The sequence below is a fragment of the Fonsecaea multimorphosa genome (genome assembly GCF_000836435.1).
Source record: "Fonsecaea multimorphosa CBS 102226 unplaced genomic scaffold supercont1.38, whole genome shotgun sequence".
Classification (NCBI taxonomy): domain Eukaryota; kingdom Fungi; phylum Ascomycota; class Eurotiomycetes; order Chaetothyriales; family Herpotrichiellaceae; genus Fonsecaea; species Fonsecaea multimorphosa.
Genome location: NW_015971672.1, coordinates 163,640 through 186,972, shown reverse-complemented (window position 1 = coordinate 186,972; position 23,333 = coordinate 163,640). Strand labels below are relative to the sequence as shown.

Below are 23,333 nucleotides of genomic sequence, written 5' to 3'. Positions count from 1 at the left end.
AGCTGGCAGAAAGAAATGCTCGTGTGATATGACGAAACGCACAAGTAGCAGCGAGCCAGACAGCGGGTTGGCGTTCGGGTGTTACAGGGGGTGGAGCTTGTTCATGCCAGCAAAACACGCTGGTGGCCCGTGGTGGCTCGTGGTGGCCCTTGGGTGGCCCTGGTGGGTGGCTCTGGTGGCTTCTGGGTGGCACCAAGGGGGGAAGATACTGCGGTGGATGGTGGATGGTGGATGGTGGATGGCAGGGCGGGAGAGTGTCCGCTGCCCAGAGATCCAATCATGTGATCATGGTGCCTACAAAGGGGTCGCCGTTATCCAACCATGACCAACACCTCTGCATTATGTGGTGGAAAAGGAATACCAAACATCCAGTCAACTGGCCCTAACAACAATCCCATCAAATGCGGACTCTTGTCCTTCACAGACTATCACATTTTCGAAGCCGCTGTTCAAAGCCAGCATCGTCCCATACTCGTACAAACGAACGTGGCACACATCAGGCACCTGCCGTTCTCTTACTCTAGTTATATCCACCACCAGATATTCTGAGCGCGGCCGCGCCCTCCAGTACAAACAGTTTCGGAGGTTGAACGAATCAAACCATCATGGACGCCCAAACATCTTTGATATCTTCTTAGCCAGCAACTGGACTTGGTCTCGAATCTCTTTATTCCTAATCCATCCACCACCGAGTCGCTGCTCCAAAGCATCTCGGCTACCATTCATTCAAGATGGGTCAAGGCTACTCCATGACCACGCTTTCCGCGGCATCCGCCAGCATTGATGTCCCTGAACTTGCGGACCTGGTGCACGAGAAGACCTTGGCCTCGGCGCGTTTTATGAAAAGCGTCCGCGCGAGAAGTCAGCAGGGCTTCGTGTTCGTCAAAGCGGTCATGAAGCCATATTCGTCTTTCCAGGTCCACGAGTACATTCGGCAACTTATAGAAGAGAGAAACATTCTGGCCGATATCCCCAATGCTCTGGGCTATCAACGAATCATCGAGGTTCCTAGCGGTGGCTTCCTCGTCCGTCAGTACATGTTCAGCTCAGTATACGATCGGATGAGCACCCGGCCATTTTTGGAGGATATCGAAAAGAAATGGCTGGCCTTCCAGCTCCTCTGCGCCATTCGTGATTGCCACGCACGCAACGTATACCACGGCGACATCAAGACTGAAAACGTTCTCGTCACTTCGTGGAACTGGCTCTATCTCACCGACTTTTCCTCCTCATTTAAGCCTGTCAATCTGCCAGAAGACAACCCAGCCGACTTCTCATTCTATTTCGACACTTCGTCGCGACGGACGTGCTACATCGCTCCAGAACGATTCACTTCGGACAATCTGGAAGAGGCGCAAGGGGAACTGAATTGGGCCATGGATATTTTCAGCGTTGGGTGTGTGATTGCCGAAATCTTTCTAGAAGGGCCCATCTTTTCTCTGAGTCACCTGTTCAAATACCGATCAGGAGATTATAGCCCCGAGCATACCCATCTCAACAAGATCGAAGACCCTGAAGTGCGCGCAATGATTCTCAACATGATTGAGCTGGATCCAGAGAAGCGCTACAATGCAGAACAGCATCTCTCCTTCTACCGATCCAAGATCTTTCCTGAGTACTTTTACAGCTTTCTTCATCAATATATGCTCAACCTCACCAAGCCTGCTACCGCTCTGAAGCCAGTGGAACTGAATCTTGGGAGCCTGAGCGAATTCGACGAGAAGATTGAACGAGTCTATTATGACTTTGACAAGATCTCCTTCTTTCTCGGCTATGGTCCAAGTTCCACAAAACTGTCTTCGCGGTCGCCGTTGACCATGAAGTCCAACAATAAAGTCAAGCCTCCGGATGCAGATCCTAGTCTTTACGATGGTAGCCTACTCTTCCTCACTCTAGTCGAGTCCAGTTTGAGGAACACAGCAAAGGCATCAGCACGACTCAAGGCATGTGACCTTTTGGTTGCTTTTGCTGAACGACTTCCGGATGAGGCAAAATTGGATCGCATCCTGCCGTACATCGTTGGATTGGTCGCGGATCCATCGGACGTGGTCAGGGCTGCAGCAATTTACGCAATGACCTCGATTTTCGAAATGATTGAAGTTGTCTCCCCCATCAATGCATATATCTTTCCGGAGTATATCCTACCACGTCTGAAGCATTTTGGACCTGGTCCTTCAGGCGAGCCCAGCGTTCTTGTGCGCTCCGCGTACGCATCATGTCTCGCTTCGTTGGCATTGTCTGCTGAAAGAGTTCTCGATATGGTCCACGCCATCCGAGCCGACGGACGTCTGTCCGCATTGCGAGAAGATGAACTGGCACCCCAGCAGTCGTACAACGCCCTGTATGACTTTGGTCGGCGCGAAATTGTCCCGCATTTTGAGGAGTCGACCGTTGCTTTGATAACAGATCCGGAAGCGTCTGTAAGAAGAGCTTTGCTGGGTTCGGCATCTCGACTATGCGTCTTTTTCGGCAGTGAGAAGTCCAGTGACGTGATACTGACCCACCTAAACACATATCTGAATGACAAGGACTGGATATTGAGGTGTTCCTTCTTCGAGGCCCTCGTTGGAATCGCCTCCTATATTGGAGCCACGAGTCTAGAAAAGTTCATATTGCCGGTAATGGTTGGCTCTTTAACTGACCCCGAGAACTTTGTCGTGGAAAAAGTCTTCCGAGCCTTAGCCCGGATGGCTGCATTAGGTCTACTGCAGAAGAGTACAACTTGGGAACTTGTCGGCATCGCTGCAAGGTTTTCGGTTCATCCCAGCATTTGGGTGCGGGAGAGTGCTATACAGTTTATTGTCTTGTCTGCCAGATACATCCCAGCAGCAGATCAATACTGCATCGTCCTCCCTCTCATCCAGCCATTCTTGAAAGGACCAATCTCTGCTCTGACGGAAGAGCGAATATTAGATAACCTGAAACGGCCGTTGCCAAAGATCGTGTTTGATTCGGCCACCAACTGGGCAGCGAGAAAGGGAAACAGCTTGTTCTGGACAGCCGCAAGCCGAGATGGTGGATTGACGTTGTCTGATCCTACAACACCGCAAAATCCGTCAGCACTCACCAAGCGACTGTTGACCAGGATTCCTCCCTCACAGAAAGACAAAGATGACCAAATATCTCTCGAGAGTCTGCGAAACCTCGGAATGACTGCAGATGACGAGATCAAGCTTCTTGCGCTCCGCGAGTACATATTGAAAATTGCCAGGCACAAACCATCTGAGGACACAGACGAAAGGAACCGCATGCTGAATAATATCATCGCTCTGAATCAGATCGATGTTGCTCCGCAGAACGTCTTCTTTGATTCGCGTCAGCCGATCAGAGAGAACACGACTGGACCTAGGAGGGCACAGAAAAGAACACGAATGGACGAGAGACATAGTCTGGCGGATGCTCTTTTGGACGCATCAACCAGCATTGACGACCCTATGTCGAGACGGATTTCGTCCGCAGAGCAGTCCAGCGGAACAGCAACACCGGCTACCAGACCCATGGACATCCAAAATCGCAAACCCTCGGAAATGAGACCTAATGGCACACCTACAATAGCTGTGGAAAGGGCGAGTGTATCCTCCAGGCCAAGCGTCTCAAATGGAGGGACTTCCATGAATGGAGACAGACTTTCTCTGCGCCGCAACACCTCGCTCGAACTCAGACATCGAAACAGCGGTTTGAACTTGATGAACCGAGCGGACTCTGCAAAGGCAGACGCCGAGATTTCCACCATCTCGGAGAACGCGTTTGGCAAGGTCGAGATTGACGGCCAATTGCATCGACGCAGCACTGCGGGTCCCTCAGCGTTGTCAGTGACAGCAAACGTGGCCGCAAAGTCCAGATCCGTTTCACCTCGTGGCAGCGGGGCGAGGACGCCGCTCTACGAGCCCAACCATTCATATCAAGGGAATGATGCCAATGTTTTACGACTGCTGGACAATCACTTCTTGGAAAACTTCCCCATAGATCAAATGGACTTTGGCGGGAATCGACCTCCCGCAGACAGCAGAACACCCATTCGGAGAGCTACCGACGTCTTACAACAGAGCGGCGGAAAAGCGGCGCAGCAGGAAGAGAGATTTCGCAGCGAACCATGGCGCCCTTCGGGCCAGTTGCTGACTCAATTTTCGGAGCACACGGCTGCCATCAATCGAGTGTGTGCGGCACCTGATCATGCCTTTTTTGTGACAGCATCAGATGATGGGACCTGCAAGATCTGGGATACGATCAGGCTAGAAAAGAATGTCACGGCCCGTTCGAGGTATACACATCGACGCGCCGAGGGAGTGAAAGTCAAGAGTCTCTGCTTCATCGAGGAGACGCACACCTTTCTCAGCGGCGCGGACGATGGGAGCATTCATGCTCTTCGAGTCGACTATCGAAGTGTCGAAGGTGGTGAGACTTCCCGATATGGCAGACCGAGTCTCGTGCGGGACTACCTGATACCAACTAACCGAGCTGTGAACGATGTCAGTGGTCCCGATGGTAGTGCTGCTGGTCCGGCAGAATACGCCGTTTGGCTTCATCACTATCGCACTCCAAATTCCCAATCTATCTTACTGGCAGCGACCAACAGATGTCGTATTCTCGTGATTGACATGAAGAACATGGAGATCCTCCACAGCATGAACAACCCGGTACATCATGGTACACCAACTACATTCTGTGTCGACAGAAAGCACCATTGGTTGCTCTTGGGGACGAGCCACGGAATTTTAGACCTGTGGGACTTGCGGTTCAAGTTGCATTTGCGTAGTTTTGGCATCCAAACCGACTCTCGAATAGATCGGCTCCTGATCCATCCCGCCAAAGGGCACGGGAGATGGGTTCTGGTGAGCGCCGGGGGCGAGATCAGTGCCTGGGACATTGAAAAGATGGTCTGCCGCGAAGTTTTACGACCAAGCACATTCACTCCGAAAAGTGGGCACAGCCGGCCGTATGAAGCGTGGTCTCCAGACGAGGAGAGCAGCGAAAAGATCCTGTCGCGGTTTGCGCAGGAGGTGTCTGAGAACGACAGCCTGATCGGACCGCAATTCCACCGGTCTTCGACCCCCAATGAAGTGTCCGACGGGTCACCTGTGAAGAGATCAGCTCCATCGTCGTCCAGCGCCGGCTCGGCTTCAACCTTTCCGATTCTTGCAATGTACATCTTCACCGACTACACCCAGAGCTCGAACCCTGACAACCCCAACAAGCACTCGATCCTTTTGACCGGCGGTGTTGATCGAGCCTTGCGGTACTGGGACATTGGCAGACCGGAGAACAGCTTCATTGTCTCTGGGCCGCAATTGCACGATGCAAGTGAGGACGGCTATGTGTCTGCTGCGAGTATCAAGTCTAAATACAAATACGAAGTCTCGCATCCGTTGAGCCTGAGCGCTGGGGCGCAGATTTTGCTTGTACAGGAAAAGGTCAACGGCAGCGAGGAGGGCACAACGTCGGGACAGACGCCGAGAAAGACATCGTCTTACACCCGTGCTTCGAGAGATGCCACGTCAAGTCCTACGAAAAGATCAAATACACCTACACCAAACGCTACGACAAGCAGTCAGCCTGGCACGCCGAACGTGCACCGAAGCTCCGGGGCGAACGCTGCGTCTGGCTCTGGCTCTGCGCCTTCGACCCCTCAAGCAATCAAGCCCCCTCGTAACACAATCATCAGCGCGGCACAGCAGCAATTGCTCCGAACGCATTTGGACTCCATCACGGACGTGGTCATGTTGAGAAGACCGTATGGGTGCGTGGTCAGTGTGGACCGAGGTGGGAACATTTTCATATTCCATTAGCCGGAGACGGATGAGTCCTCGTTCTTCCACCTGCCAAAGATCGCGGTAGTCAGCCATGTGGTGTAAACAGCCGCGCTCGTGATTGAGGGATTGCATCATCCCTGATCATCATCACATCGAGGGCAAAGGGACGTCGAAAAGATAGCATAATTAGCCATGAATAAAATGTACAAAGCCAGCCAGACGTAGATGGCAATGCTTGGTCAGTCAGTCAGGTCGATCGACCCGCCGATGTCCCGGAGGCATACCTACCGGCGTTGTAAATCCCGAGGGCCCTCTCCGTGCGCTTCTCCAAAACAATTCCAAGCTTCCCGACTTTCTCTTGTTACTTCTCTCTTGCTCCTTTATCTTAAATGACCCCATCAAAGGGCGCTTTGTGCACGTTTTGTGATTACTAGACATTGTGTGACGAAGAAAGATTTTTGAGAAATACTGCTCGTGCGCGAGTGCGACCTGTCTTGTGTCGCGAAGGTGGTGGTAAACCTACACATACCAGTGTACAAAATAACAGGTCAGGGGAAAATAGACACCCGTCCCAGAGTGAGCAAAAGGGGAGGCTGGCTTCCTTGTCACTGAGTAAGAGACAACGACATAGCAAGGTGGGGGGGACAAGGTAAACGGGAATATAAAAAAAGAAGGACAGAGGGAAAGCTTTTACTGCATTAATCGGGGGTGAAAAAGAGTGTCGAGCACCTCCTCATTGAGATATTCAGGCCCGTATTTTCCATCTTCAGCTTCTCTCACATCGGACAGGACGGGGCAGGGCGAGCAGACGAGATCACATTCTACATTACACGGCTGGCTTCAAGCTTGGGCATCTGCATCCTGCCGGCCATATCCTCGTCCTTGAGCTCCTATTCCTTCTCGCGAGGTCCCACCCCATAACACCTCCTCAAGATGCCAGGCCCAGCGGTCCAAGAACAACTACAACCCTCTGAGCTTGCGTCGACATCGACATCGACATCGACACCGCTGCCCCATGGATCCGAACACGTCGCCCTCATCGGCGTCGGCGCCATCGGCATCTCCTTCCTGGCACTGCACTTGACCTACACGGCCGCGCGGGTGTCGGTGTTCGACCCGCGCCCGGACCTGCAGGAACATGTCGCTGCTATTTTGCCGTTATATTTGCCGTCACCATCGTCGACCACAGGTGCATCGTCGGCGTCGGCGTCGGCGTCGGCATCGGCATCAGGTGGTCTCGAGGCCGAGGGTGGGGAGCTCTCGGTCGAAAAGCTCGTCTCGTCCGGCCGGCTGAGGTTCTGCTCGACGCTGCGTGAGGCGGTACAAAACGCGACGATCGTGCAGGAACAAGGGCCTGAGAATCTGTCGTTTAAGCAAAGGACGTGGTCTGAGGTGCTGCGCCATGTGAGCCCCCAAACGCACCTGTGGAGTTCGACCAGCGGGATCCCGGCGAGCCAACAGCTCAAGCACCTCACTACCACCAGCACCGAGACGACAGCCAGTGGTCCCAGTCCCACGACGGCAACCGTACCCAGCGACAGCGACCTTTCAGAGGAAACCAAGTCCTCAGCACACTCTCGCCTCCTAATCGTCCACCCCTTCAACCCCCCTCACCTGATGCCTCTTCTCGAAATCGTCCCCTCCCCACATACATCCCCTACCTCCACCGGATTCGCCAGAACCTACTTCTCCCAACTCTCCTCCGTGCACCGGCCCATCACGATCGCGCGCGAGACCGCCGGCTTCGTCGCCAACCGCCTCGCCTTCATCCTGTTCCGCGAGGCGTGCCACCTGGTCCGGTCGGGCGTGTGCACGGTGGCGGATATGGACGAGATCGTGCGCGCCAGTCTGGGTCCGCGGTGGGCCGTCGCGGGTCCGTTCAAGATGTACAACTTTGGCGGCGGGGCGCGGGGCATGGCGGGGTTTTTGGACAATATCGGCGAGAGTATTGATGGCGTTTGGAGGGATGCGGGGGAGTTGAGCATGGATGATGACGAGTGGAAAGATGCCGTTATAAAACAATGCGCCCAGGCATATGGTGTGCCCAGCCCGGAGGATATTAGGAAGAGGGATAGGGGATTGAAGGCTGTTGTGAGGGTTCAGGATGAGTTGGAGCAGGAGCAGGGACAGGGACAGGGACAAAAACTGCCATGAGTATAGAACGGGAGCGAGAGGGAGAGGAAAAGAAGAACTTACGCGGAGACGAGGGCGGATGAAGAAGCAATGCAAGAGACAAGACAGGGTCAGATTGAACACCGCGAAGGAGAAACACACTCGAAAGCGAGGCAGTTGGTAGATTGATTGATTGACTGACTGACTGACTGATCAGCTAGCTGGAACGTGAATGAATATTCCCCCGTTGATATGGATGGGCTTCTGCCGGTCTATTCTGCTCTGTTCTGCTTCTGTGCTATTTTGGCTGCCTTGTTTGCTCGCTTTACCACCTAGCTGCAGACAGGCCCCGTTTCATGGGGGAACAGGACTCAGTTCAATATCTAGATCCTCAAACACTTTGTTCTTTCTGGTTTCCATTTCCCCAAATAACCGTTAGGTATTTTCTGTCTCTTGCGTTTGCGCAAAAGCCATCCATCAAAGTCAAGTCTCATGCCTGGACGCGGCAATACAACTGAGTGTGTCATGAAAAGAACGGGTAAATCACAAAGCAAAAAACAAGCAATATCACACCGTAAAAGCCGTAAGCAGTAAAGCCCCCCCAGAATTACAGATTAACCTTCGAGAATAAAAAGGAGGAACATGTCCAACGTCGGACAGCGAGGACAAATTCACTGCCTTGAGACACGACGGCAGACAAGGTCGTTCGTGCCGCTTAGTTCCCGTTCCCAACAGGTATTGCGCCAAAGCTCCTTGCCAGCCCGAGTTCGATGCGAATCCAAATCCAAAGCCATGGTATGCAAAATATTAGATCTTCAGTCTGGTGCCTCACGCCTCCAACACGCGGCTGAGAACAGGACCTCGACCAGGAGGCGGTTTCACATTTTCCTCGGACACAGAGTCTCCCTTCACACTGCCAGTACTGCTGGCAACGTTAGCGTGGGCACGCTCGGCGTCTTCGTCTTCAACGATCTTGGTGCGATCGGGACCTCGGGTGTTGTGGTTGAGCGACTCGCGAGCAGTGTAGTTCGTCGGCGCCGTGCTTGCCATGCTCAATGCAGTGCTGGAACGCTGGTGTACCAAGTCCGGTGTTGGTGGGATCGAACTTCGTTCGCTCTGAGGGGTCAGGTGACCAGTGCCTGCACGAGAATCGCTGGCACTATGGTCGACAGGAGACAAATTTTCGCTATCTTGTCGAGCATGGCCGGTTGAGGCCGACACACTAGCCTCGTCCGGTTCGGCTTGCTCGTCCTCCTCGACGTCAGCGGCTTCGTTGGCGAGCTGAAGCCCTTCGACAGCAGCGGCACACTGCTCACTGATGTTGCGGATGATATCAGCAATGGCATCAGTCTTGTCACGGAGATGACGATCGGCCACATCAGACATGCTAAGCTCGGAGTAGCGTTTGCTGGCTCTCTTGTTGGCGGCCAGGAGCTTGTTCTCCATTTGGGGCGTGACATCTTGGCCGTCAATGGAGCCAGATCTTGATACCCGTTTGCCTGGTCTGGTGTCCTTGAGTTCGTCACCATCTTCGGCGATCCCATCATGCTCTTCTTCGTCTTGCTCTCCCTCTCCCTCTTCATCCTCCTCCTCTTCATACCCTTCGTTGATGTACTCGGCCAGCTCAGAAGCTGATCCGATGGAGCGAACAATGTGTTCCATATGATGGGTTTGGCCGGTGATGAGGGATCGGAGGTGGAGAACGACCCGTTGAGCTTCATCCCGCTGGCGCTGTAGGGTTTGATTGGTATGTTGCAGGGCTGCGATCTCCTTCCGATTGCGAGCACGCTCCTTCTCCAGATCTTCGGCAATACCTTGCTGGAGCACCAACGCTTCTAGTGCGTTATCACGTTGTCTCTCAGTGCCAGACAAGCGAAGAGCAAGACGAGCAGCGTCATCCTTCTGCTGGTCGATGAGGCCGGTAAGTCTGCGGTTCTCGCGCTTGTGAGACTCAATCTTGACACGAAGTTCGGCCAGCTCCTTGTTGAGAGACTCGACGAAGGCCTGGAATTTCTGGAATTGCAACTTCCATGTCTCGACTTCTTGCTCGAGGTAGTTATTCCTCTTTGCAACCTTGGCAAGCTCTGTGTCCATGCGACCCTTCAGGTTGATGAAGTCTTGCCATGCTTCAAGTGCGTCTCGCGAATATTGGTTACGCTCTCGGACAATCTCGTTCATGTGTCTCATCGAGATCTTGGTCATCAGCGGTTTCTTCATGGTACCGCCAAAGATGGCCTTGACACCAGTGTTGCGACCGAGCTTTTCGCAGACGTGGTCCATGACTGCCATGACTGCGTCTTGGTTCCACCACGAGGGATCTTGTACACTCTCAACCTCGCCGCGCAAGACAATAATTTGGCCAGCAGGGATGAGCTTGCCGCCTCCATAAGCAGACTTGAGATGCTGAGGGACCCCGCTGATCTCCACGTCGCTGTTCAAGGCTTGTGTGAGACGGTTGATCATCTTGGTGCGTTGGCCAGCGGTCAAAATGTTCGGTGGATGATCAGTGATGACGAGATTCCGATCCAGGTCGACCAGGAGAGCATCCTTTGGTGGCTGAAAGAGTGATCGACATTCCGTGGTAATACCTAGGATGTATGGTCCAGGCTCTTGCACCATTTCACTGGCATTGCGAGCATGGACAACAGGCACATACAAGCCACTCCATTCGTATACTCGAACACAGAATCTGATGGTTTCGGCGGCGATTGTGAGCATGGCTGGGTGGTGGCTGGTGAGGATGATGCGGCGAGTAGGCGAGACAGCCGCCTCAATGAGGCCGACAATATTGGGAATGCTCAAGCAACAGAAGAGTGGCCACATATTGAAGTTCTGGAATCCGGTGGGGGAGGATGGGAATTGATAGCAGAGGGCGTAATCTTTCATATCGATCCGTACAAGGTCATTCAGTCGTGGAGCCGGAAAGCTCAGGATTCTCGAAACCTCCTCGGCGTGGAACAAATTCGTGGCCTTGTTCCAGTGAATCCACATGCCTCGCAGGTAGTCGCCCAGGAGGTTGTAGAGGGGATACCTGGAAAGAAAGCTCAAGCAATAGGGGATCCAGTAGGTCTCATCTGCGACATCTCTGTAGTCGGACTCCGTCTTGCGGCGAAGGTCACGAATGGTCTCGGCGCGTTTCTCATCGGCTCTTGACCAAACTCGCAGGGCAATGCCGTATAGGGTATGTTGGGAGTCCTGCTGGAGGACGAAGGAGTGATGAACGCAGTGTGGCTGGCTTCTGCCCGTGCAGATCTCGACATCATGAGGGAAGCACGCCTGTCTAGTGGTCAGTGGTTGCAATCAAACCGTGGAGAGCAAGAGCGACGAACCCTCATGGCGCTGTGCAGAGCTCTTGCAATTTCATTATCCGTCTCCAGCCTGGGGCTGCTTCCCAAGATCTCGGGAAGCCAAAATTGGCCCACAGCTCCTTTCATATGTTGGATCTTGCCGTGGGAGGGAGGTGGTGCTTTGACCCATTGCGACGGTTCTCTTCCCACACCACAGACCATGTATGCATGGGTCAACGTCTTTGGCGTCGGTCGATTGTTCGACTTTGCTAGAGTCGAAGGGAGTGGCTGGGTGATTCGTGAATGGAGCGAGGAGGTTCGGCTGGGGACCATGGCATTGTCAACCTGCTGCTCTCGGGTAGCAGGGCGGTTTGTATCGCGAGTCTGAGGTCGAGCAGCCATCGAAGTCATTGAGGTATGACCTCTGAGCGAGGGACCCATGTTGCCGGTTCGAACGGTGATAGGGAGGTTCGCCTCAGCAACTGCAATTGTGTGGTCTTGGATGTCAATCCTCCCGCAACTCAACCAGGAAGCAACAGCGAGCTCCAGACAACCCTGCAGCCTTGTGTATCTGGGGATGTCTTCACGGGATAGACAAAGGAGTTTCTTTTCTCCTCGAGGCAGAGGGAGGGGAAGAGAACGTGGTGCAGAGACAGCCCCCGCGGTGTGAAGAAGAAAGAAAAACCAACGGGCTGCGACCGTTGGGAGGATTATTGAAAACTGGAACGAGCGTAGGTGCCAGGAGAGATTATTGCAAGGCACAGTTGAAGCTCCATAGATTTCAGGAGTCCATCTGGCATTGGAAGCGAGAAAAGGCGCAACAAGAGGTGTCAGGCCAAGCGGACCGGAGGCACATCAAGTGCCATCAAGGGCCACGACTAGCAGTGACTAACAGTGGTGGACTCCGGATATGCAGCTAACAAGATGAGGCGTGCAGGGGGAAGAAACCACTCGACACCACCGAGACAAAGCCCACCGAGCCCACAACCGAGAATGGGTGCCCACGGGCACGGCTCAGGCTCAGGCACAGGGAAAGGCACTGGCACTGGCACTGGCAGAGGTTAATTAGTGTGCAGAGATTCGCCATTTCGGATTTGTGTACCTCGGACTGGGTAGAAGGACCAAGGAGAGACAGCTTTGACAGAGGAAGGGTTCTACCAGATTCACTCAATCTTGTGGCTGATCTGGTCTGTACCATCACAAGCTGCACACTGCACACTGCACACTCAGGTACCTCACAAGCTTCTATTGTCCGAGCACATAGTATGATGGAGATGGCCCCCCTGTTGCAAATCATCCCACAGCCCAAAGAGCTTCGAACCCCCCCAGGTTGGGTCTAGCCAGGAGCTGAGGGACACACACCATCCAGGTCGAGATGGTCGAGCTGCCCGCCCACACGGAACGACGCCGCTTTGGGTTGGACGTGCCCCTGGTGTCCTGCAGCACCCTGGCTCAGTCTTTTCCCCGGCAGCCTTCAATTTGGTTGGCAACCAACACTCGTGATCCACTTGTTTGTGATGAGCCAGCAAACTTGGTTGACGGCCACGATGGCTTCGGTGACGGACCTGTGCGCAAAGCCCCAATCTGTGGCCGACCGTTTTTGGCCACTTCCATCACAGGCTGGCTGAGGCTTTTGGATTTTCTGGGGGGAAAAGAAGACGTGCATACTCTTCCTTCTCGACGGCCTGTGTGGGCTTTCAGGGGTCGCTCTTCTTGCTTGAATGTGGCTTGCTTTCCCAAGCTTCTAGGCTTTTGTTCAGCGGGTTCTCCGTACTACCCCTCCTCTACTCAGTACCGGGTACAGATTCAGTGCCTTGGCCTAAGGGATGGGTTGGACATCTGGGCCTGGAGCAATACTCGGTCACTCGTATTCTTTTCAATCTCTTTGATGGAAAGTCGCCGAGCATAAGGGCGAACGACGTAACAAAGGAAAATCTCGCGTGTTGCGCGTTCTAGCCATCTGGCCACATGTTTTTTTATGTAAAGGACGAGCCCGCAATTGGCCATGTTACAGTCAAGGTTTTTACTACGACTGCATCTTTTCGAATCTTCCCTGCCAGCACAGCAGTACGAGTAATTCATTATGGGGTCTACACGGCTGCGACACACGAGTTGCACACGGCACACGGGAAGGAGCTGACTACTTAGGTACCTAGGAGACGGACCTCCGTCGTGTTCGTAATTCCTGACCGCAATCGGACGCGTTTCACTTCACGTCAAGGCTGATGATTCAAGCCATCAGATGCATTTACATTTCCGTCGGGAATGGAGAGACGTACTTCTGTTGGTCACTTGCCGCGTATCAAGGTTTTCTTTGCCCTGCTTCCAGAAGTAACGCTGCACGCCTCAGGGGTACATATCGTGCACGAGTACCCCATTGAAAAGCAATCCGCGGGGTTGCCGCAAGAATTGCGTCCAATCGAGATTCTAGGATACGATCCGCTGGATCATTGCGTGCCTGACGCGACAACATAATTATCTAGGTTTGCCAGGATGTGCTGTATATTCCAAACTCTGATCCCACAGGCCTACCTAGGTACAGCCAGGGGAATTGGTAAAGGCAATTAAGGTTGGTGCGTTACCCAATGAACCGGCTGTCCTGCTCCTCTAATTCCACGTGCGCGTTGAGTTTTCTGCAACCGGCCGATCGACCATAACATGCAACAACCAGGGAGAATACGAGTAGAGAGAAGGGAGAGGGAGAACGAGAGGGAGAGAGGGACAGCACTTCTCCCAATCGCATGAAGCTGCTGCTTTCTTTCGCCTTTGCCTTTTCTTGCCCGGCCTCACTCCCCTCGGCGGCACAAACACCACTTTTCTAGCTTCAAGCGTACCACGTTGGTTCGCACATGCGCGGGGTCAAGCGGATTTTGAATTTCCAACATCAGCTCTCAACATACTCTGTTGAAGCTGAGGATATAGAACCCCAAACGCGGAAGTCCCCTAACATCAACGGCCATTTCGTTTACGGGAAGATGAATGAGGCCCTAATCGAGGTCAGACCAAGACGGATAGCTGTGTGCTTTTGGAAAAAGGTTTGGAATTCGACTGTGGTTTACGAGGTACAAGCACCTTGGCTACCGATGTCGCTGAACAAGGTGTCTCGCTCGACTCTGCAGCGACATCGACCTAGTCTACCTGGTGGCTTGACTCAAGCTGATGCCAACGAAGGAGGAAAAGAGATGAACTTGATTTTGCAAGCCTTTTTGGAGTCTGGATGTAAAAGGGTTTGACGGTCTTATTGCACAGTTACAGGAATCTTATAGGGCATGATTGACGTGCTTAACTACCAAAATTTCGAGTCACACACAGAACTCAATTCTACTGACATGCGGGTTGCTCAGGTCCTTTACTGTCCTGGAGTCCAAATATCTAGAGTGGAAGACATAGGATGCCACCAAAATGTGCCACAGAAAAGACTCCACAACGGCTTAGACGATGGACCTTGGCATGGAAGGGGAAAGTAGGCAGAAAAGTAGGATGGGAGGAGATGGACAAGAGGTTTACCGAGTACCTAGATGCCTAGCCACCTACCTACCTACCTAGGTAAGGTACCTACTAGGTAGTTGTACCCTCTGTCGTCCATCTCTTGAACGATGCGGAGACTGCACAGTGACGTCGAGTTTATCCCCCGGCTGGTGTGCCACCCTCGTTATCGATAAGCAAAGAAAAACAGACAAAAGTTTTAGAGCCCGGGGCCATACTGAACCAAACTTGTTGAATTCCATATTAGACCTATCTATCTGCATCTGCAGTAACATGCCTCGCAGAAATTGACGATGCTATGCAGGAAACAAGTGCCGACGTGTTGTTGACTGATCTTTGTGCCATTTGGTAAGCTGGAATCTCGTCCTACTTTTTGCAACAACGACTAAATCCTCGATCTTGAATAGCCACGTCAATCCCATCAAATACACTTGCCCTCGATGCGGAGTGCACACATGCTCCCTGCCATGCGTCAAGCGCCACAAGTCATGGGCTCAGTGCTCAGGCGTTCGAGACCCTTCTGCCTACCGGAAACGAGCTGATTTGGCCACACCAAGCTCTGTCGATCAGGACTTCAACTTCATCACTTCCGTCGAGAGATCTCTGGCCCGCGCGGACGAGCTTACCCAAAGCAAGGGCATTGACTTGGTCCCTAGTGGACTCGTCCGAAAAGGCCAGGATGCTAAACGAAAGTTTGATGCCGAGATCGAAAAGAGAGGGATATCCTTGATCAGGGCGCCCTTGGGGCTGTCAAGACACAAACAAAACAAGTCGCATTGGGCGGGCCATGGAAAGTGTCTCATGTGGACGACTGAATGGTTGTGCTACGATGGCGACAAGAGAACTTGTAATGTTCTCGAGTCGAGGACGGTCGAGGAAGCCTTTCTGATCGCATTTGGGAAACACGCCATCAACCGCAAGAAACGCAAGCGAAGTGATGCTGAAACAACATCTGTTTCAGCCCCTCGCCCCACCGATCAATATGTTCCGCCTGTCGCTGCCAGAGAAGTCAATGGGCGAACGTCGCATGCTGGAAGTTTGGAGGGGAACTCTCAGAATCCAGAATCAGAATCGACCGCCCATGAACTCGTGACTGACCAGAAGCGCACGGACACGACTCACAGCCCGACACAAAGGAATGGGCAGCATCCAGGAACTCTATATTCATCACAGAACCTCAACTTTTATCTTTTCAAGCCGAACACAATATCGAAAGTGAAATGTGTGATTCCGGTTGCTTCGGACTCGAAGCTGGTTGATGTTCTTCGCAATCAGACCATCCTGGAGTTTCCGACCTTCTATGTTGGATATGATGGCCCCGAGGGTTTGCCTGATCCATACATCACTGAAGAAGATTACAACAAACAGTACGGGGCAGAAGTGCCGATCAACCTGCCAACCTACGACCCGAGGGACAAAGCAGATGAGGAAAACCTTGCCTCGTTGGACAATATTGACGAGAAGAAGGTTTTGGAAGTCCTTCAAAAAGACCTGGACGGCTGAGTCTACTTTACCACTTCTCTGAAAATCATCACCCTAGCTTGCCTGGGACGAACGGATGTCCAGCACTCAGACCTCCGCATACAGCCCAGGCCTGGCCATTGACGTAGCTAGCCTCGTCGCTCCCCAAGAACAAGGCGACTCTGGCGACCTCGTCGGCCACCGCGCCTCTCTGCAGCGGATTCAACTGGCCGATCTTCTTCTCAGTGCCCCGGTTCCGTGCTGCATCATACATGGGTTTGGTCATGCCGGTCTCGATCACACCTGGGCAGATGGCATTGACTCTTACACCTGTCCCACTTAACTGATAGGACATGGTCTGCGCCATTGACACCACGGCAGCTTTGCTGGCCGAGTAATCCGTCCCCCCAGCATTTGACCGGAGGCCAGCCACCGACGCCGTGCCAATGATGCTTCCTCCGGGGTATTTCTTCTCGGGGCTTGTCTTCTGCATCGCAATGGCGGCATACTTGAAACACAGAAATACACCGAGTGCGTTGACCCTCATTGTCCTCATGTATGCCGTGCTCGAGATATGTTCGAAGGTATTGGGGACACCCGAGATGCCTGCGTTTGCAAACATGATGTCCAGTCTGCCGTATTTTGCCAGGCATTGATCGACCACGGCTTTGACCTGGGATTCCTCCCCGACGTCCACTTTCACGCAGTGGACCTCGCACTCGGGGTACAAGGACGCCATTTCCCTCTTGTGCATCTCCAAGTACTTGTCATCATAGTCGCAAATATAGACCGCCTTCGCGCCGTTCTGGGCGTATTGGTGCGCAGACGCTCGACCGATGCCGATCGGAGAGTTGCATCCTAAAGAGCAAATACACTCAAAATTAGTCTCTTAGTGGTGGCTTGGGCTCGCCAGATGTTGTGTTCTTGGTGCGTACCAGTAACGATGACAACCTTTCCCTTGACTCTCGGCCCTGCTGAGCTGTCTGCGACGTGTCTAATGCGAGGGATCTCCTCAAATGTGCCCTCGGAAGGTATTCCTTCCGCAAGTTGTTTCGACAACGCCGCGAGGCGCCTTTTTGGTACACCGGACATTGCTCTCTATATCTCCACTGGCTCGGCTCGAAGGATGAAGGGGAAGTATTCGGGTGTGCAGAAACCGTAGTACAGTGAGAGCTGACCTCTTTCAATGCGCTCCAAGTCGAAGTCAGCGTACAGGAAAGAAAGGTGTAGGTGCAGGCGATTGCGTGAGGTATTCAAGGCTCAGAGACGGTTGTCAACAACTCAACTCTTGTTCTCACAGGAGCAGTGCTTTACTTTAGCTGAGTAGCGATTTTGTAGAGAGTGCGGGAGGATGTAGCTGCTCGCTGCATTGAGATCTCCATGTCTGGGGTGCCCGGGCGGGCCCATAAGAGCCGAGGCTATTTCACTATTAATACGGCAGCAGAATCGATTCTGGTCAAGGTCGGTAATGAGACGGCTATGCCTTGATTCTCGCCCAGAAGAATGACCTTGAACCGGCAAAGCGTCTTGAACTACAGGCGAGTACTGTAGAATACTGGCTCATACGGAGTAATCCATGCGTAACCCGAAGCAGGACATGTATGGGCATCAAATATCCCACTATTGCACGTGACCTTCGTTACATAAGCATGTTTTTGGAGAAAAAAAATAATTTCGAAATTCATGTGCGGAGAGAGAAATGCAGATTTATTGAGCGGCCACAGACGTTGCCTCAGTTGTGATACTGTGAATAAGACCTCCATTTGACCAAGATGTCGAAAAGGACCGCTGAGAGCCAGGAAAACCTAGAGTCCCTCAAGGCAGGGCAACGGCCAGATTCGAGCGCCAACGGTGATCCTACCCTCGACTTCGAAGACGAATTTGAAGATGAATACGAGTCGGAAGACGAGGTCATGGAGGCGGGCATTGATGGGCGACCAGATGCCGAAAGAGAAGCTGAACAGGCACAAGATGCTATGGATGTTGACACGAGCCAGCAGACATTTATACCAGGCCGATCGATACTGCAACCCGGAATGTCTCTGACGCCAGACCCTTCCACCTACGAGATGCTCCACCTGATGTCGACGACGTGGCCCTGTCTATCCTTTGACGTTGTACGAGATAACCTGGGCGACAATCGCAAGCAATATCCAAGAACGGTCTATGCAGTTGCTGGTACTCAAGCCGACTCGTCACGCGCCAAAGAGAATGAGTTGTACATTTTGCGGTTGAGCAGTCTGTCCAGGATCGATCGCGGCAATCAGACGGATTCAGAGAGTGATAGCGACGATGACGAAGACGACGAGGGCGCATCTGACCCAGTGCTCGAGTCAAGGTCGATCCCACTTCCAAGCACAACCAACAGAATAAGAGCTTTCCAGCCAGCGACTGCCACTGCCGACGTGACTCAAATACCTCAGACCTTGACCGCTACATGCCTCGAAAACGGTCAGGTTCTGATCCATGATGTATCACCACATCTCCATTCTCTTTCGACACCTGGTTATACACTGCCTCCGAACGCCTCAAAGCCCCTCAGCACTCTCCGAATGCACAAGACTGAAGGATACGCGCTAGATTGGGCGCCAGCTTCCTCGCATCCCAACGGTCGACTTCTCTCTGGTGACAATGCCGGACAGATATTCAGCACACAACGAACTGAGGGCGGCGGCTGGGTGACGGATACCAGAGCATTTGTCGGCCACACCGACGCCGTGGAAGAACTCCAGTGGTCACCCAATGAGAAATTTGTCTTTGCGTCCGCAAGCTCCGATGGGACTGTGAAGGTGTGGGATGTGCGGAGTAAGAGCCGAAAACCCGCCGTGGATGTGAAGATCAGCAACACCGATGTCAACGTGATGTCGTGGTCGCGCCAGACGTTCCATTTGCTTGCTACCGGTGCTGACGATGGCGAGTGGGCAGTATGGGATTTGCGGCAGTGGAAGCCTCAGTCAGGGGCGCCACCCGGCGCGCAGATCAAGCCGAGCCCTGTCGCAGACTTTCACTTCCACAAGAAGCCCATCACTTCCATCGAGTGGCACCCGACGGATGACAGCGTGGTGGCTGTTGCTTGTGCAGACAACACTGCAACTCTGTGGGATCTCGCAGTCGAGCTTGACGACGAGGAATATGGTAGAGAAACGGGCCTGGGTCTGGGCGAAGGTGCCGAAAAGGTTCCTCCGCAGTTGCTGTTCATTCATCACGTTGAAGATGGTAAAGAATTGCACTGGCATCCACAAATGCCGGGCACGGTCATGGTCACCGGTGGAAGCGGTCTGGGGGTCTTCAAAACAATCAGCGTCTAAGGGATTGACAGGGATGGCAGGGATTGTCACTGATGAATGAGTGAACGACTATTACACGCAGCAGATGTTATTATCATCATGTTGACACTGCAGGTGGATATTCACAGCGTTTCACCGGTCTCTTGAACCAAACATGTCACTTCAGTTGTCCACATGGCCAGCCTGAAGTCAAAAGCGTCCTCCGAACTCTTCACCTCGCCTTTCAAGTCACCAGCTTGAATTGGGAAACTGTATATCTGATATTTCAGACAAGATCAGGCTTTCTGGGAGCGTCACTGGTCCGCTCGAGACTCACGGCTTCTCTCTTGCTGCCAAAAATCCCTTTTCAGACCTGCCTTATTTTCTCATCTCCGTTATCAGACGCTTCTGCTTCGCTGTTTGGATCTCAGATATCCTCCTGTTGCCCTCTTGATCTGCCTAGAAACTATCAGTGAGGTGAGACGAAGGAATGGATCGCTTTACCCGCACCAGAGAGCACTACGCACGAGCCTTGCATCGAAGTCACCAGTCACAAACAGCTGCGACTCCTCCAGCCGCGGATTTCCTCTTCGATTTCGACTTCAAGGACTCGAAACTTGACCTCAATCTCGATGTCGGAAACCCTGCCGTCCAATATGACTCGACGATGAGATGTCAGATCGACCCAAGCGAGGCCATAGGTGTCGCTATTCCATATGGCCCCCCCTCTGAGCAGCAAGGACGACTCGATTGTCCTGTGACCGCGGAGGACGGGCAGCATTACACAGAAGAGCGGAATGAACGAATCTCGTCCGTTCCAGAGGTTCCGAATGAAACGCATATCAAATTCTCTGCGCGATGCGAGGAACCCTCGCGGAATCTCCCGCTTTGCTCAATATACTCAAAGCAATGGAGGGAGCATGTGAGACGAACAGTAACGCCGCCAGAGCAAATGTCGGACCGTGTCTCGGCAGATTATGCAGACACCTTCTTGAAAGAAACTTCCAGCGATAAGAGTAAATTGGAAGGTTCAGACCCAGAGAGTGGGAGCGAAAGTGACCAGGAGTCGTCGCCACTACCACAAGAGACGTGTCCGAAGGATGTGGATGGCGCAAGCGAAGGGCAGCCTCTGCCAGCCAGTATTCTTCTCGAAAGCAACACCAAGGAGAATGGAAAGCGATTATTAAAGATTTGGAAGTGGCTTTTGCGGCCAACAAAGTGCTGGGACAAGAGACCTGCGGTCCCTAGCACCAACACGAGCGTCGAAACGATGCTCTCCAACACAATCACTCCTTGCTGCAAACCTTCTCAAGGCACATCAAATCAGTATCAGTATCAGAGGATTGGTGAGGCTCTTCGAACCCGGGTCGCACAAAAGCAAGCCGAAGCTCAGGATCAAATTTCTCTCCCGCAGCAGCCGACAGGTTCCCTGCGTGGTGGAGGCAGCTTCGTCTCTGTCAGCAACGGTCGTCGATGGGACAATGATCCGTACAACCGTCACCGTAGCGCGCATCGCCATAGTTCTTCTAGCGGTTCCATCAACCGCGTCGTCATCTACGCTGAGAATGAAGATCGTCTTGGTCGCCCAGTTCATCATCAGCCTCGTCGACCTAGAACCCCGGGAGATCCATCTCTGTGGCCCTTTCCTCGATCGCCTCAAAACCGAAATCAGGATCGGACTAATGGTCTGCGTCCTCCGACACGAACACCCCCAGGAAGTACGCAGACCCGCACTCCTGTACAACGAGGCCCAGGTCGACCGACGCAGAGCCATGATGACAGAAGGGGACAAGGACCAGAGCGGGGAATACGGAGGTCCAGTGATCGAAGACCTGAGCACCGCACACAGACACCAGGAGAGCAAGGACCCCATTTGGACTCTCGTCCGACTTCCTCGAGCCGAACAGAAGACGCGAGCCCTCGGGAACTGTCTGAAGAACCACAGAACTTTCGATCGACTCGGCAAAGTGATCCTGGCTCCCATCGCACTACCACTTCAGGACCACCCTTGGAGTTCGATAGACGACCAAAGACGAGCGACGACCCAAACCAGACGATTTCACAAGTAGCTCACTCTCAACCACGACCGGACACCAACTCCGCGCATGGAACATCAATCCGAATCTCACTAGGTGATGGTCGCGTGCTCAGCACGCCAGAGTACAATGCTCTGCAGGAAAAGAGAGCTGGTAAAAGAGCTGCTAGAGTCGAGGATACGGATCAAGATCGGAACGCATCTGGTCCTGGGGCGGGAAGCAAAGCTGAAGAACCACAACGTGGACCATGCCCTGCAAGCAAGGAAGAGGGCAGGGCAAACAAGTCAATATTCGCAGAACCGTCTCCAAAGGAAATCCAGATACGGCCTGCGTCTCAGCGGGGTGGGTCGTCGGGGAAATCGAGTACAAAGCGAGAGCCCTCGTGGGTTCAGCAAGAAGGAATGGTGGACAAGACACAATCCAGGAAGCCGGAGTTGGCACGGTCGAGTATTGAGGACCCGTCGCGCGCAGCTGCCATCAAAGTACATCCCGGCAAACCACGCCAGGCAACGGTTGATCGAGAGGGAAAGAAAGCTGCAAGCAGTGTCAATGTCGAGCTGGATGAGCACTCAAGAACGACCACTATCGCCGATCTGTCGAGTCGGCATCCATCAACGAGACAGCAGGAGCGCTCACCTCCCGCCAACGCATCAAGTCAGCAGTCTCTTGGCAGCACAAGCTCCTTGCGCGGAAGAAACTCAGGCGTCCCCGGCCCAGCAAGGCAGCAGTCAACAGCAACCACCCGTGCTGGCGAGATCTCCATTGTCGATCGACCACCACTCCCTAACATGTTGTCATCCCATCCAGTGGCGACTCATCCGCACCAAGGCACAACGACCGATCCCGCGCAATCGACTTGTCTTCGAAGCTCCGACAACGGCAACGGCAACGGCCCGCGGGAAACAGCGACGAAGGAAGACAGTACGGGCGATGCTGAGGGAGAGCCGACCTGGAGCTTTGCGAACCTCAGGCTTTAGAGACCTACATAGCTCGGGGTTTTTTTTGCTCTTTTACTTTTTTGCTTTCTTGGTTTTAGTGGTACGTGCTGGTACCTTGCTTTTGGCAACCTCGACGAGCTGCGCGGTTGGGGCTGGATACACATGGCAGGGAGATGAGAGGGAGGGAGGATATGGGGCGGTTTTGAGGAGCTTGGAGCTTAGAAAATATGGAAATGAGGCTGATTCGAAATCAATCAATGACGAGCTGTATGTATGTGCATGGATTGCAATCGATTCATGACTCAGTGTCCTGTGTTCTCCCCTCCACTTCCTCCCGGCATCTGTGAGTTTATTTACGCATCACATTGGCCCATCTCGCGCGACACACCCAGGCCCTCGTCTCTCATCGTATATTCACCCGCTTCTGTTCTAATTAAACATTCAGGCGCGCCTTAGAACTTTGAATCCCGAAAGGCAGTAGTTGCCGGAAATAAACCAGTCGAAGAAAGTTCATCGGTCGCTGGGCTGGGAATAAAGACACACGGGCCTGGAGTGCTGGTCGCATTCTTCGTCTTCGTCCCAGGGGGGAACTAACAGCACGTCTTTGAAAAAAAAGACAAGAGGGTGGGTGGCGATCTGTCCTAGATGCCCTAGACGTTCGACGCACGAATACTGACACTGGTGACAACACTCGCATAATAGATCGGAAATGTCGCATAATAGGTTTGAAAAGGTCGCATAATAGATCGAAAATAGTTTTGACATGTTAGCGATTAGGCTTTTGTGAGTGTTGAGATTCGCTTTGACTGGCTCTAGGATTGCCGATCAGGTCTCCCATCCCCCGGCTGGCCCGAAACGCGGGCCCCCGGTATAGATAACGTGGACCTCGTTTGCAAGCGTCGTATATTTCTCGATGTCTTGGTTCTGGGAAAATCAGGCGGGTTCACATGGTTGGCCAATGAGTCGGGGTGGATGAGCTTGCCGTAGACGCTGAGAT

General features: G+C 53.1%; 7 protein-coding genes across 7 annotated transcripts; 5 read left to right on the top strand and 2 right to left on the bottom strand.

Annotated features, from left to right (window-relative positions):
- Nucleotides 1–731: 731 nt before the first annotated feature.
- On the top strand, nt 732–5,786 carry Z520_11402 (uncharacterized protein; the record flags this gene model as incomplete). Its single annotated transcript, XM_016781891.1, has 1 exon — nt 732–5,786. The coding sequence occupies one exon, from the start codon at nt 732–734 to the stop codon at nt 5,784–5,786; it is 5,055 nt and encodes a 1,684-aa protein (XP_016627049.1).
- Nucleotides 5,787–6,683: 897 nt separating this feature from the next.
- Nucleotides 6,684–7,904, top strand: Z520_11401 (uncharacterized protein; the record flags this gene model as incomplete). The annotated part of the gene is made up of 1 exon (XM_016781890.1): nt 6,684–7,904. The coding sequence occupies one exon, from the start codon at nt 6,684–6,686 to the stop codon at nt 7,902–7,904; it is 1,221 nt and encodes a 406-aa protein (XP_016627048.1).
- A 786-nt stretch (nt 7,905–8,690) lies between these two features.
- On the bottom strand, nt 8,691–11,590 carry Z520_11400 (uncharacterized protein; the record flags this gene model as incomplete). The annotated part of the gene is made up of 2 exons (XM_016781889.1): nt 8,691–11,138; nt 11,192–11,590. The coding sequence occupies 2 exons, from the start codon at nt 11,588–11,590 to the stop codon at nt 8,691–8,693; spliced, it is 2,847 nt and encodes a 948-aa protein (XP_016627047.1).
- A 3,343-nt stretch (nt 11,591–14,933) lies between these two features.
- Nucleotides 14,934–16,138, top strand: Z520_11399 (uncharacterized protein; the record flags this gene model as incomplete). Its single annotated transcript, XM_016781888.1, has 2 exons — nt 14,934–14,983; nt 15,043–16,138. 2 exons carry the CDS (start codon nt 14,934–14,936, stop codon nt 16,136–16,138), a joined length of 1,146 nt encoding a protein of 381 aa, XP_016627046.1.
- A 28-nt stretch (nt 16,139–16,166) lies between these two features.
- Nucleotides 16,167–17,188, bottom strand: Z520_11398 (uncharacterized protein; the record flags this gene model as incomplete). The annotated part of the gene is made up of 2 exons (XM_016781887.1): nt 16,167–16,954; nt 17,032–17,188. 2 exons carry the CDS (start codon nt 17,186–17,188, stop codon nt 16,167–16,169), a joined length of 945 nt encoding a protein of 314 aa, XP_016627045.1.
- Nucleotides 17,189–17,868: 680 nt separating this feature from the next.
- Z520_11397 (uncharacterized protein) lies at nt 17,869–19,404 on the top strand (the record flags this gene model as incomplete). Its single annotated transcript, XM_016781886.1, has 1 exon — nt 17,869–19,404. The coding sequence occupies one exon, from the start codon at nt 17,869–17,871 to the stop codon at nt 19,402–19,404; it is 1,536 nt and encodes a 511-aa protein (XP_016627044.1).
- A 448-nt stretch (nt 19,405–19,852) lies between these two features.
- Z520_11396 (uncharacterized protein) lies at nt 19,853–22,375 on the top strand (the record flags this gene model as incomplete). Its single annotated transcript, XM_016781885.1, has 1 exon — nt 19,853–22,375. The coding sequence occupies one exon, from the start codon at nt 19,853–19,855 to the stop codon at nt 22,373–22,375; it is 2,523 nt and encodes an 840-aa protein (XP_016627043.1).
- Between the last annotated feature and the right edge of the window lie 958 nt (nt 22,376–23,333).